At 40.9% G+C, this 14866-nt stretch overlaps 3 protein-coding genes across 8 annotated transcripts; all 3 read left to right on the forward strand.

Moving 5' to 3' along the window:
• Positions 1–550: 550 nt before the first annotated feature.
• Positions 551–3706, forward strand: LOC121604488 (CMRF35-like molecule 5). Its single transcript, XM_041934012.1, has 5 exons — positions 551–869; positions 1096–1263; positions 3202–3297; positions 3403–3428; positions 3551–3706. The coding sequence occupies exons 1-5, from the start codon at positions 551–553 to the stop codon at positions 3704–3706; spliced, it is 765 nt and encodes a 254-aa protein (XP_041789946.1).
• Positions 3707–6823: 3117 nt separating this feature from the next.
• LOC121604490 (CMRF35-like molecule 5) lies at positions 6824–10993 on the forward strand. Of its 4 annotated transcripts, none has more exons than XM_041934016.1 (6): positions 6824–6943; positions 7031–7351; positions 8857–8943; positions 9018–9059; positions 9172–9320; positions 10001–10993. In XM_041934016.1, the coding sequence occupies exons 1-6, from the start codon at positions 6832–6834 to the stop codon at positions 10436–10438; spliced, it is 1149 nt and encodes a 382-aa protein (XP_041789950.1). In that variant the 5' UTR covers positions 6824–6831; the 3' UTR covers positions 10439–10993. The 4 variants fall into 4 exon arrangements, with proteins under 4 accessions (XP_041789950.1, XP_041789951.1, XP_041789953.1 ...); XM_041934017.1 differs by having other exon boundaries at positions 9172–9311; XM_041934019.1 differs by having other exon boundaries at positions 9034–9059; positions 9172–9311; positions 10001–10212.
• A 786-nt stretch (positions 10994–11779) lies between these two features.
• On the forward strand, positions 11780–14799 carry LOC121604822 (CMRF35-like molecule 8). 3 transcript variants are annotated; one of them, XM_041934440.1, is made up of 6 exons: positions 11780–11908; positions 12015–12344; positions 12653–12682; positions 12780–12821; positions 12955–13082; positions 13699–14799. In XM_041934440.1, the coding sequence occupies exons 1-6, from the start codon at positions 11842–11844 to the stop codon at positions 14020–14022; spliced, it is 921 nt and encodes a 306-aa protein (XP_041790374.1). In that variant the 5' UTR covers positions 11780–11841; the 3' UTR covers positions 14023–14799. The 3 variants fall into 3 exon arrangements, with proteins under 3 accessions (XP_041790374.1, XP_041790375.1, XP_041790377.1); XM_041934441.1 differs by lacking the exon at positions 12653–12682 and having other exon boundaries at positions 13699–14798; XM_041934443.1 differs by lacking the exons at positions 12653–12682; positions 12780–12821.
• Positions 14800–14866: the final 67 nt, after the last annotated feature.

The following is a 14866-nucleotide window of genomic DNA, read 5'->3' on the forward strand; positions in this document are numbered from 1 at the left end:
GTAGGAAAAAAGCAGCATCATTTCTGTCGTATCATGGAATTGATAAAGTGAAGTAAAGCTAGCAGTGGAAACAGTGGAAGTTCATTGTTTAGCTGTCTTTACTGCTATGCTCCTCTTTTTTTTCTGAATTTCCCAGAAATATTCCAGAATTTTTCATAAATTTCTCGCTCTGAATCTTAACTTATCTTATCTTATCTTGTTGCACTCAGAAGTGCAGTAAAGAAACACTCACTGCTCAGTACAGACAGCAGACAGACACAGTTAGCACGCTGGTGATCACAATGGGACACTGAGGTGTTGGTGGAGACCAAAAACAGAGCAAGAATGAATGACTATTGGACTGATATTTGCCAGGTGGTTGCTCTCACAGAAACTGTAACATAATTAACTTTCAAGCAGATGTGCTGTAGTGAGTTCATATGTTTTAATAAGCCTCCATGTTAAAAAACTCATCCACATTTGATTGACGTCAATCCATCCAACCATAGCATAGTAAAAATTGTATTCAACTTTGTTTTATACGGCAGTTGTGTGTGTGGAGGCCTCAGCGATGCTGGAGGTGATCGGCCATGTTGGAGGAGAGGTTTCCATCGACTGCACTGGTAGCTGGACCACAGACAACACTGAACACTACAACATGTACTTCTGCAAAGGAGTGTGCTCCAGAGAAAACACTCTCATTGAGACTGAGAGGAGGCCGCTGGCCATCGCACGGCGAGGGAGATACAGCATGGAGGTCAGGGGAGGAGATGGAGCTTTCAATGTGACCATAACGAGGCTGAAGAGGACGGACGCAGGGAGATATCACTGTGGCGTGGGGAAAACCTTTACCGTGTTGTTTCAGGAGGTCAATCTCATAGTCTTAAATGGTACGTTTTTTGTTTGATGCACTGAATGAAACAAAACTCTCTTAGCTGTAGGTTACTGTAAGATTACTGAAGATGTCTGGACTGTGCGACTGGAGACTTATATGGACTGTATACCTCTTTTAAACACTAATGCAGTAATAATATCACAAGAGCACACACACAAACTCAAAGACATAGACATTCACAGTTTTCCTTGGCAGTCATCCCCTGCTCTGTCTTCTTAAAGCTTCCACTGTTCCTCCTGGATCCCCTCCCTCCACCACCACCACCACCCTGCAGACCGAAGCAGAAACTCTGCCCCAAGGCAGCTTGCCATCCAGGACTATACCGTCACTAACGACCCTGCCTGCTGCAGAGGAGAAAACCAACCAGCGTGCAGCAACCAAACTCAGAGGTATTTCACAGTTTAGCAGCTGTTCTCATAAATCAGCCTAATAATGATGGTTTTTCTCCCCCTCTGCTCAAAAACATGCTTCTTCCAGGTACTTCTCATGGATGTTTGAGCTTCACTTTGCAGGATGACGAGCACTTGACACTTGAAAGCTGTTTTCATATGAATCTGCTAAAGGGGGAAAGTTTCTGTGTGCTCACCTTAAACCTTCGTTTAACATGTGTACAAGATGATTTTGTGACATCACAATCAATCTGGAAACCATTCGTGGTTCAATATGCGACTTAAACAAGTGCACGTGCACATAAACTGAGAAGCGTCTCAGTGAAGGAGGCACCTTTTGTCCAGCAGTTAAATTTTGAAATGAAAAATATTTGCACATTCATAAATTTTCGATTTTTCAGTGACTGAGAAGGAATAGATGTGTGTTTTTTAAGATTTATTTTAAATTTTTAACCAGTTAATTTAATTTTTTGCATGAAAAATCTCAGACACTGTATTCAAAGCAGAATAATTTTTATAGCCTATGTGTTAAAACAAGATGTTTTAGTATTATTATTTTCTATCTAGCCAACATTTCTGAGGAACATCATCTGGATTAGTTTGTTGACAAATATTTATATCAGTTTTGGTTTTACTTAAGTTCCTCTTAGTTTTAGGAAACAAGTACTGTATGCAGAGTGGATTAAACCTGAGTAATCGAATCTAAGGATCAAAAAGACCCCACTGGCCTTATGGTTCAACAGTTATTAGCCGGCAAGTAAAGAGTTTGTTATACCTTGACCATCTAGCCAAGACCTGGCTGGTCTGAGTTAGATCTTAAATCAGTCTGAAACATAGACATTTACAGTCCAACAGAAATCTCATGAGACATCACAACAAAGGTATTTCACCTTTCTGCCAGAAGGTGGCTCACTACCATAGTTTTCTAGTAGTTAAACGTGTGCATTAAACAGCATTACAATGGATTAAAAAGGCATTTTCTATTATAATTTGCTTCTTCCGATAAGTAAACTCATGAAAACATACAGAACTTTGTTTAAAGGTCCAGTGTATGATTCAGTGGCATCTAGCAGTGAGGTTACAGATTACAATCAGCTGAACACCCCTAACCTCACCCTCCCCTTCCAAGCATGTAGGAGAACTTACTGTGACTTTGAAAACCACAAAAAACATTTAACTCCTTCTTTAGAGTCAGTGTTGGTTTGTCTTTTCTGGGCTACTGTAGATATAAAGCGCACGTTCAAAGGTGCAACAGTTATTATCTTCAGGCAATTAAAGAAAACATAATTAGGAATATTGTATTCAGTTTCTGCCAATGCATCCCCCTAAATCCGACACACTGGACCTTTAATGCGTTAATGTTAATTGTGTACCATTGTCATGATATGCTGTGTTTCCACTTGGACAGGAGGGGGAGTTTCCACAGAGTGCAAAAAGTGGAGAGACATGTTGGTTTTTGAGTGAGGGGGAAAACACGACCGGAAAAAAATGTGTTGCCGTCTTTGTCTTACCATAAGCCACAGCTGAATGCAACATGTTCACACTTGAATGTCTGAGTGCACCGAAGGAAATCACCAACTAAAGCATGGAATAAGGCATGCTGAGGGAAAGGTCACACTACAAAGTAAATTAAAACATGTCACTATCACAGAAACTCACAGAATCCAGAGATAATTACTGATATTCTACTTTTATATTACTATTACTAAATTGTGCTATTTTTAAGACAGGAGCTGAACCTGAGATCAGGTGTTGAATAATCACATTGTGTTGAGCAATCACGTTCATAATTATTGTTGGTTTTTTTTTGCAGGAAATCAACAGAAAAACAGTTAAAACTGCTCTGAATGGGGACAATTCAGCCATTGTGTTTGCAGGACCTTTGGTTAAAGTACACAGTCATCAGCACACATGCATGTCTGGGTCTGTTGTTTGCAGATACCACAGTGGTCATCATTGTTTCCGTGAGCCTGGCTCTTCTGGTTTGTGCCGTCATACCTCTCATATTCTACAAACACTGCCGCAGCGACCCGGGTGAGGTGACACGTGCACACAGACATGCATGCACAAACCTAGACTGACCAGTAAAATGTGCATGGAGACACGAAAGTTTTAAAGAATCCTCTTTCTTTGTTTCAGAAGGTCAGAACAGACCTGAGGGTGAGGTGAGCGTCCGTTTCGTCATTTAGTAATTTTCATTTCGATTCATCTCTAATGACTGTTTTAATCATAAAAGTTTACGGTTCAGATGAAATGAGGCTTAGTGATGATTCTTATTGGTTTACAGGCTGATTGCTGTGAGGAAAATGCAGGTGTTGCCTCCACTCAGACTGCAGTGAAGCTGCAGTCTTTAGCTCCAGATGAAGGTCCAGAGTCTAGTGCTCAGGATGACTCTATGTATGCTTCCACCTACCAGGCACTCGATCCCAAATGCCTGGACTGAACAGGGTTCATTCTGTTTCTGAGTTGACTCAGACTCCTTGAATCAATTAAAAGAAAAATATTAGAATGTATTTCTGCTTGAGTACATATTGTTCCTTTACATTTCTTATATTTGTAAGAGAGTTCATTCTTATGATATTATAATCAAGAATGACATCCTTGCTGTCCAGAATAGGAATAAAGTCAGTAAGATTTTAACATATTAAATAAGCTCGACTGAGACACATCTGGTGCTGCCTGATGACAGAGAAGAAGGTGTTGTTAATGGGGGCCAGTAGATTTGCAGGAGGAGGTGATTATGTGGTGCACACAGGTATGCAAGGGTTAAAATGGCTAAATTAAAGCAAATCAATCAAAGAAAATAAATGAAATACAATACACGTAATATGTATTTCCTTTTTATGTGCGTATATACTTTGCTGTAATTAAATAAAAACACATTTAATGAAAGTGATTCAGCCTTTTGTCTCTAGTAACTGAATAAACTGTTTTTCTTTGTGACATGAACTCTCCACGCTGCATTAAAATTATTATCAACACAGAGAAGTGAAGAGTTGTATTACATTTCAGTGCATACATAAAAAGGAAATACATACAACAATTTACATTGCATTGCACTTAATTTCTTTATTTAATTACTTTTAATTTAGGCATTTTAAATCTTCCATGCAAGGACTTGCTGACATACAAAACAGGTAAGGCTGTAATGACAAATACGCTCATGGGTTAGCTCAATGACTCTCATTGCTTTACATAGTAATATATGGTCTTAAAGATGACATTTCAAACACTTGCAAGGCTTGTTGTCACCCATTCAGTTTCCACTTGTCTACCTTTTATTCTAATCTGCATCTAAAGAAAGCAAATGCAATAGAGGGCCGAGTGACCTTTACACATGATTGTTTATAGACAGCTGCATGCACACGCAAAAGAAACAATAACAGCGCCGGTACCATATACCATAAATAGTACAATATGATTCTTTACGTGTTTTTGTTGTTGATTAAGCATGATTAAGATTAGCAATTCTTTTTAAAAACTACATTTATTCACTCATTTTGGAATTGGACTTGTTATGAAGTAGCGAATAGCAAACATAAATATATAAGCATTCATTGGTGACATGAACATATAATGAGTTAAATATACAGATAATGATGCGTATGTGTCTGCTGAATTGTGCTGATTGCTCAGTAGTGGTCTGTGTCAGTAACTTTCCAGGGAGGATGTGAGGAGGTCAGAGTCAAAAAGTAGACAGTCATTGCTTCAACTCCTCTGCCCACAAGTGGAGAACCCACCCAGAGACATTTTCACTCAAGTCTCACAGCCACAATCTTTGTGAAACCTTTGTGAAACCTCACGTCTGAGAGGTTTCCTGTTTTTTACATGACAGAAGAGTAATATCCAACCTTTTACATTCACATACAGTGCAACCAAAGGCCCAAATTGTAAGTCACTATTCAAAGTTTTGACAGAATCAGACAACATTAATGATTCACTTTTAGATGCCTTTTAATGTTAGCACTGAAAACAACATTACAATGTTGTCTTGTCCTCTTGTTTGCATTTGGATCAAGACTTGTGCTCATAATTTCTTGTAGGTGGCTGTAATTGTCCAAAGCATTAGTACAACATTGTGGGAAATCCGCTTTCTGGCAGAGAGGTAATATAAGGCAACAGACAGCAGCCTGGTCGCTTATCATAAAGACTGTAAACAGGGAGCAACACTTTGCCGACTCTGTCCAGTGGTAACAATATCCACCTGCCAGCCCTTCTAAAGCTCACTAATAAATATGTTATATCTCATTTGCTTACAAAAATGAGGTATAAAAACTACAATTACCATTGGACAGGACCATGCTTTCCATTTCCATTCCTTTCCATTGGACAAACATTCTTGTCAAACTGTCAGCAAGAAATCAGTCTGCAGTTCCTTTAAGCACAATAAAATGTACAAAACCCTGTCAAAACAACGTGCCATTTCTGTTAGTTACAGTTACAAGTGTTTGCTTTTACATGTTTAAATTTGCAATTAGTGGGCAACTTGGGAGCAGCAGACAACAACAAGCTGGGAACACCGCATTGTTGTTGGCAAAGACTTGCTTATTTACATGCAGAAGTTATGGAGCAACATTAACATATTTAGAGTTGTGTTTAGCTCCACCTGATGAATGTCAGTCAAACATTCACTCTCTGTTTTAGCTCTGTTTTTGGTCTCTAACTACTCCTGAGGTCAATAACTTATTCAGCTCCTAAACGCTCCACTACGTTCACCAGCTGGTCGCTCACTGTGTCTGTGTGCTGTTTGGTTCTGAGCAGGTAGTACAGCGAGTTTTTCACCCACTGTGAGTGAACTAAGGCAGTAAAGTTGCAGGCCGGACAGCTAAACAATGGGCTGGAACTGTTATAGATTATTATAGAGTCAGTTGATAAATCTAATACATTGCTATTTTAAATTCACTGAAGATATCCCCTTTAAAACAGCTGTGCAGCTGCAACTTTTCATTTTCAGTACCAAACTGAACTCACTAGCACTAGTGTGTAGGATTCGGGCATGCAGTTTTGCCACGTTGCACCGCCATGTTCCTACCGTAGCCCAGAATGGACAGATCAAACACACATTGTTCAGTGTCATTGCCGCTGTCAGTCTGCTTGGAAAGGGAGGGTGAGGTGAGGGGTATTCATCACCACTAGATGCCACTAAGTCCGACACTTATCCTTTAATTTGAATTGTTCCTCAACATGTCAGCAGTAGATGTGATAAGAAACAGTACTAGAAGCGTAATTTGGTATTGTAGGTGATGCTTGACATTCACCTGCAATGCAAAATACACACAACGCCACAAGAATTTGAAGGCACTGAAAGTAATTGTGGGAGAGCATCAGAGACGCTGGCCCTCTCACTTTTCTCCATGCACATTTCTCTAGTCTTGGCTTGACGCCCACGGCCTCTGAGGGTGTAAGTCAATACAGTGAAACCACAGGAAGGAGAAGAGAGTTTATCTCGATGCTGTTTCATTTACACTGGGGTGTGCAGTGTTGAAACATTTAACCACTCTTTAGGTGTTAACTCGACTTCAGGAGCACTGCTTCTTCTTCTTTTTTTTCTTTTTTTTTAACAGACAGATGTTGGATCAGTGTACAAATCCTGGAGGGACAATCCAGAATAAAAACCAGAGAACTGGTAATCTATCGGTCAGAATGAAGTCCATTTCTGTCTTCTTCTGTCTTCTGTATGGTAAGTGTATTCCTGAAATACATCAATCAATTTATTTAAACAACTCAAAGATGCCTAAACTCTTAAAACATGATTTAATTGTGGCAGCTATGTGGACAGAGGGAACAAGTATCAATGTGATGGGATTCGAGAGAGGAAAAGTCTCATTCCAGTGTTCACACAGACTTGCGTGGAGAAACTTTAAATACCTCTGCAAGGATCCATGTAAACAAGACACAGATATGCTGGCTACTGTAAAATCTGGTAGAAGAGTGGAGTCAGGGAGGATAACTCTGGTGGATTTGGGGAACGGAGTCTTCACGGTGACCTTCAGTCAGCTCCAGCTGTCAGACTCGGGCAAATACTGGTGTGCAGTGGACAGGCCTGGGTTTGACACATTCACCGCAGTATACCTAACTGTAAAGACAGGTACGTGCATCTTATCACTCTGACCGTGAATGAAGATTTGTTTAAGAGTTAGGGGGTGGAGCTGAGCCCATGGCTACCCAGATTCCAGAACAGTTGGGACGTTGTGTTTAACCTAATTTGCAAACAATCTGTGTTTACTTACAACAGTTTAACAAAAGTGTTCCTGAGCCCGTGTAGCAACATCCTTTATACAATCATGTTCACAATGTGGTGAACCTCATTCCATCCATGACTGAGCCTTTCCAGGATGCTTCTTTCTTACCCAATCACCTGCTACCAATCAACCTGTTTACCTGTGGAATGATCCAAACAGGTGTTTTTGGAGCATTTCACATCTTTTCCAGTCTTTTGTTGCTCCTGTCCCAACTTGTTTGAAACGTGTTGCTGCATCAAATTCAGAATAAGCAAATATTTACAAAAGTCAACAAAGTTTTTAGATCAAACATTAAATATACTGTCTCTGTACTGTTTTCAGTTGAGTATATTGTCAGAAAGTATCAGCAAATGAGCACATTCTGTTTAATTCATGTTTTGCACAGCGTCCCAATTGTTTTGGAATCAGGATTGTAATTAAAAAAAAAACTGTCATGAAACCTTAGAAAATCTCCCCTGTTAACAACCCAGTTTCTGAAAAAGCTGGGACCGTGTGTAAAATGTAAATTTAAACAGAATGTGATGATTTGCAAACCACTGAACGCCCATATTAAACTGAAGATAAAAGACGACATCAAATGTTGAAACCGAGAAATTCCACACACAAGAAAAGACACACTTCTGCAGTGGACGTCACTTCATGAGCTTAGGAACACTTCCACAAACCATCGTCTGTCAACACAGGTCATTGCTGAAAGTTGAAAGTCTACCATGCAAAGAGGAAGCCATATATATAAACCAGATCCAGAAACACCACTGCCTTCTCTGGTCCCAAGCTTGTTTAAGATGCACTGAGGCAAAGTGGAAAACTGTCTGTCCTTTGGTCTGATGAGTCAAAATTTCAAGTTTTCTTTTTGGAAATCATCATCATCAAGTAAAAATAGGAAAACATTCCACTTTCTAAACACTCACGGAGTGTTTAAAGAAGAGCTGATGCAGCACAGCAGTAAACATGACCCTGTCACAGCTTTTTTGAAATGTGTTGCCGGTATCAAATTCTAAATGAGGACATAATTTTTACAAAACAATGAAATTTCTCCGTTTCAACATTTAGTATGTTGTCTTTGTGCTATTTTCCAATTAAATGTGGACTTTCAGTGTTTTGCAAATCATTGCATTCTGTTTCTATTTAGATTTTACAGTGTCCCAACTTTTTTGGGAGCAGGGTTGTAGTTCTGGCCCATGTTTCACAAATAATTTCCACCATTTAAATAACTTCTTGTGACCCTCATGAGGGGCCCGACCCCTGGGCTGGGGACCAGTGGGCTCAGCTACCCAACAATGTATTTACTTAAGTAGGATTTTAAATGGAGTAAAGCTTCTGATTGCTTCCTTCACTGTCTCCCACACAGCTGTCGCACAAGAGACAACAACTGCCACACCAGAACTTTCTGTTTCCACCTCAGCACAGTTAACATCTGCAACAAACCTTTCAACAGGTAGGAAGGAAACATCAAATTTGAATCACTGATAGATAACCTTACAGAAAGTAATATTCCATCTAACCTTCCAGCCTCAAACTGCACCAGTGGAGGAGAACAGAACATCAGCACAGGTGACTTTCTAACTTATCATTTGACATCTACAGGTATTGCATGAATATCAGCTGGCGACTGACACTTGTGGATATGTAAAGTTGCTGAGCGATCTTCTCTGCTTTTGGTCAGGCACGATGTTGTACGCCACTATCGGGGGTGTTACCACACTTACTGTCTTGGCGCTCGCAGCATGCTTCAGGAAATGCAAAAAAAACTCAAAACCTCGACCACAAGTTTGCTCCAACAGCACAGGCCGCGCCAGTGCACATGTAAGACAGGTACAGTATGATAAAAACGGTGTCTCTTCACAGCACAGTCATCTTCCTAGAGAAACATGATGAGTGTCGTGACAGCCAATTAAATAAAGCTGATGACAGTCAAGTTTCCATTCCTGGTTGCAGAGGTCAGTGTGTAAACAGGGGGATTTCCAGAAGTCCATCAGTCCACATTTCTTTTGAAGCTGTGGAGTTTTGCACAACAAGGTTCTAAAACCACAGCTAATCAGTGCTGTCAGGAACACAGGAGTGCTGCATTCGAGGAGGAGGCACAACCTCCCTCATAAAACCATAACTTTTCATTTTTGCACTGTGGTTTTTGAAGGGCTTAAATTGAATTAAATTGCTAAAATTAAATTGGGATAGTTTTGGTGAGCTTTAGAGGTACTGCATTTTGTTACTTTTAACCTGAGTCAGGCTTCTTAGCATACATGCTAAGCTAAGCTATCCGCCCCCCTTACCAATTTCATTATCATCATAATGTTTTCTGATGTTCATGTTTGTAGTACATCATATTTACAGTTCAAATGTTAATGGGGCTGGTCATGCACAACATCAGTAAACATATTATATCTATGTATGTTTTATTCAGTAGAGTAGATTCAACACAGAGACACAGTTAAATTCAGCCCAGTAAGATGTAGAACATGCTACAACTAATACCTGCTGACTTTTTTCAACAGGCTGACTATGAATATGAGTTCGTCGAGGAAGTGCGGTCTGTACAAAAATTATCTTGTGCTATGCACCTAAAACAGGGCTCAGCACCTTCTGCGTCAGCAGCAGCAGAATGTGACGACCCTCATCATATCTATGAAAACATCTGCTGCTCCAAAAGCTTGGCAGATTCAAAGTGTTCAGCTGCACACTTCCAAGACGAGCTTCACATCGCCTCCGGGATCTACATCGAACCTTTGCCACAGGCAGTGTCTGAAAGAACTGGTGATGGTTATCTTGGAAAGCACCCAGATAAACCTACACCAACCAGAAAAGTGTCAAGCAGGCCTAGAGAGATCTGCACAAACGACGCATCAGCTCATCACACCAGATCTGGCAGTGATTACACAGAAGTGAGACCCAGATCACTTTGGTTTGGTTTGGATTTATCAGGTGCATTCTGAGCTATACCCTCAAAGGTGGGGTTGATACAATATTTATGGACATTGATGGCTGACTGAACTGTATGTCCTATTCTGCTTTTCCAAGGATACACAACATTTATTTTTCACAGATTTTTTCCTCCATTTTCATTTTCATTTGCATTTTACAAGCAGTAACTACAGAAACTATGAAGCTGATAAGAAAAGGTCAAACGTTGGAAGGCTCTTAGCAAAACTGTGTAACATACAGACACAGACTTAAAAATAAAAAACACGCTACTTTGCTAAGCTAGGCTAGGTGGTGTGTGTTTGGATGTGGTTGATCATGTCAGGATGCACACGTATTTGAATGTGTGTGTTTAACGTGTGTAAAAGCGCGTGAGTCTGGAGAGGGAACATTCATCTTCAGTACATCCGTGACAGTAATAAGATTTGTCTGTACCTTGAAATACACGTCAGCACTTTTAAGCTGATAATAACTCTTTGTATTTTTCTACTGATATTTCTGTTGTTATGCACCAAAACACCAAGGCACTTTGCCTGTATGTGAAAAATCCTACCTGGTAATAAAAATGATTCTCACTCTGATGTCTCCTTGTGTTGTATATTCAAAGTTCTGTCTTTGGCGACTCCTAGTGGCCATATCAATAAAGACACTGTGGCAGACAGCACTGGACAGGGGCACAGCACGAAATTCTGAACACTGCACTTAAGCATTGGCTTTGTTTATTAGCCACTTGAGGGTAACAGAATGAGTGGTCAGCTGCTCCACTTGCTAAGCTAATTGCTACTGAAAACAGTAAAGCTGTGGGCAGGAAACCATAACAATCAGCTAAAAGAGGCTTAAATGCTGCATAGAGCTGTTGAATGCAGAGTTTGTTGAGTCTGGTCAAGTGAAACCGTTCACAGTCATTTGATCCATTGTTAATAAAAATATGAACTGGTGCAGCTTTATTTGTTAATAGTAACTTATTAATGCTTTATGCATCAGTAATAAAAACACCTGGGTTCACACACTGTGAAAACTGGCTCGTGTTGATCTTCCTCACGCCTCCTACAGTACAGTCTATGACTGAAGTGAGTTACAAACGAGGACGGTATCGCCCCTCAGGATGAAATGAATTAAACCTGCATTGCTTTTTTAAAAACTGAAGTTAAAAGCAGGGACTTTCAGATACACCAGGATGACAAACAGGTCATGTAGACACAAAAAGATCACCTATGGAGTCGTGCAGGCCATTGTGATTTCACTTTCATTGGCTGAATGTTGTAGAGTGGTTTGTACATGAAAGAGGAAGAGGTTCAAACACACAGATGTGAAAACACCTGATTGAACTCACAGATTCATTCTTTAGTCCGGTGGCTGTCTTGTTGTGCAGCTGGGGGAGAATCGGAGTGTGTGGACTGCAGGTAAACTGGGAGTGATGGGAGCCACCTGGATCTCATGGAGAACAACGACAACTGTCATCATTACTATACTACAAATCCAAGGTGGGTTGTATTTAGACTTTCAAAGGGGATGTAGGAGACTTAGTCAGTTTATTAAAACACATGATTACATGATTAGGCAACTAACACAGCTTATTCTGACTGACAGCGCTGATCAGTGTCAAAACCAAAGCTGTTACCGGTGTGGAAGGACAGATGTTTGACTTCAGATGTGACTATCAGGACGGCCAGCAGAGCAATGCCAAGTACTTCTGCCATGTTGATGAAAATGTGTCCTCCGGTCACCTGATACGGACAGAGAAACACAACCAGTGGGTGAGAAATGGACGTTTCTCTCTTTACGACAACACCACCGGAGCCTTCTTCGTTGTCAGGGTGGACAAACTCATCTCAGAGGACAGGGGGACGTACTGGTGTGGGGTGGACATCAGCTTGCAAGTTGATGATATCAGGGCCATACAGCTGAATGTGTCCCGAGGTACAGTATGTCATGCCACAGCCCAGGGTCACTATGATACTGTGACTGCTTCTGCTGTGCACAATACTTCCGTATGCATAGTTTCTGTTCACATAGTGACTGAGATCTAAAAATAACAGCTGCTTGTACTGTAAATGACAAGTGTTGCTTTTCCCGTACATGCTCCTCTTTTCTGAACCTTCAATTTCTGTTACATACACAAATAAATAGATTAACAAATATTACTACACTTTATCGCAATTATCGTATTATTACGACTACATTTGTAAGTTTTTCTAAACGCATGATTTGCTGCCCATCCACAACAGCCAAACCTTCAGAAAACCATACTCATTACAGTAAGTAAGCTCTGTATTACTGCATACCTGGTACTGTAGCTCTATGTGTGTGTTTCGTTTTTGCATATAAATACTTAGTTGCATTTGCCCTTTCCAGCAACTGCATCGACCATCTTTCAAAAGGACCTCACAGTGGACAGTGAGTGTGTGTGTGTGTGTGTGTGTGTATGTGTGTGTATGTGTGTTTATCTGCATTCATAGTGTTCATAATTGTATGTGTGTGTGAGTGAACCTCATGGCAGGTAAACATCAGTTGTCGTTCCCTCCTGCAGAGCTCAACCTGCCGCTGTACCTGACTGCAGCGATGTGTGTGGCAGCGATACTGAGTGTGTGTTTCTTTACACTGTGTCTTCTGCTGGCTGTTAAACACAGAAGATCAGGCACACGTCAGAACAGAGAGGTTTGTCCATAAAACATTTGGCATCACTAGCAGCATGGCTAGTGGGACGGCAGTGCTGGTTGATTCGCCACTTTTGTCCAGGCTGAAATATCTCTGTAATTGGTGGATGGATTGGCATGAAATTTGGTGCAGACATGTATACCCCCCTCAGGATGCTACTGTGGTTATCCTCTGGCATTCCCATCAGCCTCAGCTGTACTTTGTGTTCAGTGGTAATTAGAAAAATGTCAAGCTGGATTTATAGGTGGTTACATTTTTTAGGAGGAGCAAATCATCTATGTTGTAGCCTATGGTGTAGCAGCCTGCGCACATAGCTGCAGTATGTATGCTGTAGCCTCTTGATGCATAAGTATAAATCCAGCTTTAGCACACTAACACACTGAACTAAGAAAGTAAACATGGTCAGCATGATACCAGCTGAACATTTGCGTGTTAGTATTGTCTCTGCGAGCATGCTGATGTTGGCATTTAGCTCAAAGCAACACTTTGCCAAGTACGGCCTCACAGAGCTGCTAGCACGGCTGTAGACTCTTAGTAAACACTAAAAATATGCATATAGAGAATAATCTCATGCAAGAAGCAGTTCACTGTCAGCAGGTTTGTGCTCACCCCACAGACATCATCTGACTACGAGACAATGACGCCTGGTGTAAGAACTGAACCCGAGCTCCGCTGCAGCTGCAGCTGTTCAGACTGCGCTGATCTCTCATCTTTACCAGCTCCACCGCCTGACCCCTGGTCCCACTACACGTCAAAGCACTGGGTGTCTGAGGACACTCCCGCCCATGGTGAATATGTTGATGTGGATGTACCAAGGCACATCTGCCAGTATCAACATCTGGATTTCAGCCGTTTAGAGGAGCACATCTATCACAGCCTTAATGGAAACAGGGGGCCTAAAGACGGACCTCCGGGAGTCAGAGAGCAGATTGACTGTTGATGCTGTTAAAGGATTGTTCCAAGTTAATTACAACTTGGGTCTAGAGTTTGAAGATTTGGCCATAATTTCTGTCAGTTATTATAATTAACTAAGTCTTATAGAAAGTCTGTAACTTTATCGTTAACCCTTATTTTCCTCTGCCATGTTATTGTTAATGTATGGTTATCGTTATAGGTAGGAATGATGGCCAAAACTGCAACAATAAGATCCAACATGTAACAAACCAACATTATTCTTCCTGTGTATGGATGAAAGAGAGTTGAACAGATGCTGGCCAGTTCAAAAGTTAACAATTCAGGATATTTAGTAAATCAAGGAGTTGTACTGTTGATTTTTTGTGTGCTGTGGAGGAAAATGTACCACTTTGGACGGCGCAAACAAAAGAAAAGACTGAAACGAGATACCACAGTCTGAGCCGGACTCTCCACTCAAACTGTCAGGGTTAACAAAATCCACCAAGAGGAGCAGACTCTCTCTCTCTCTCTCTGCTTTATCATATATTTCACCAAAATAAATCAAGTGGTAATATCTGAAGATGTCCTTGTATCCATTATCTACTGCCCTTAAACATTCACTGTGTGACAGGTAAGACGTGGGAGGGATGTTTTGACGCCTTTGACACGGCTGAGGGGTTTTGTGGGGAGATTCAGACAGAGGAAGCACAGTGTGCACAGTTTTCATTCGTTTAACATGAAGTCAAGGCGAGATGAGAAAAGAGTAAAGCGGACAAAGGTGTACGCCTCCTGTGAGTATAACGTGGAGAGGATTTTCCTAATGGTGGCCTGTCTGAGGCACGTTGACTGAGATGAATTCTTTTGTCCCTCTGTTTCTCTTCCTCTATCTA

This window comes from Chelmon rostratus, chromosome 3, assembly GCF_017976325.1.
Source record: "Chelmon rostratus isolate fCheRos1 chromosome 3, fCheRos1.pri, whole genome shotgun sequence".
In the NCBI taxonomy this organism is placed as follows: domain Eukaryota; kingdom Metazoa; phylum Chordata; class Actinopteri; order Chaetodontiformes; family Chaetodontidae; genus Chelmon; species Chelmon rostratus.

Excerpts from the sequence above, each read along its gene's own strand:
- LOC121604822 (XM_041934440.1), top strand. The coding sequence starts at position 11,842 with ATGGGAGCCACCTGGATCTCATGGAGAACAACGACAACTGTCATCATT. Across the intron at positions 12,345-12,652 it reads ACAGCTGAATGTGTCCCGAG|CCAAACCTTCAGAAAACCAT; the intron begins GTACAGTATGTC and ends CATCCACAACAG. Across the intron at positions 13,083-13,698 it reads GCACACGTCAGAACAGAGAG|ACATCATCTGACTACGAGAC; the intron begins GTTTGTCCATAA and ends CTCACCCCACAG.
- LOC121604490 (XM_041934016.1), top strand. The coding sequence starts at position 6,832 with ATGTTGGATCAGTGTACAAATCCTGGAGGGACAATCCAGAATAAAAAC. Across the intron at positions 6,944-7,030 it reads CTTCTTCTGTCTTCTGTATG|CTATGTGGACAGAGGGAACA; the intron begins GTAAGTGTATTC and ends TAATTGTGGCAG. Across the intron at positions 8,944-9,017 it reads TGCAACAAACCTTTCAACAG|CCTCAAACTGCACCAGTGGA; the intron begins GTAGGAAGGAAA and ends CTAACCTTCCAG.
- LOC121604488 (XM_041934012.1), top strand. The coding sequence starts at position 551 with ATGCTGGAGGTGATCGGCCATGTTGGAGGAGAGGTTTCCATCGACTGC. Across the intron at positions 1,264-3,201 it reads TGCAGCAACCAAACTCAGAG|ATACCACAGTGGTCATCATT; the intron begins GTATTTCACAGT and ends TGTTGTTTGCAG. Across the intron at positions 3,429-3,550 it reads AGAACAGACCTGAGGGTGAG|GCTGATTGCTGTGAGGAAAA; the intron begins GTGAGCGTCCGT and ends ATTGGTTTACAG.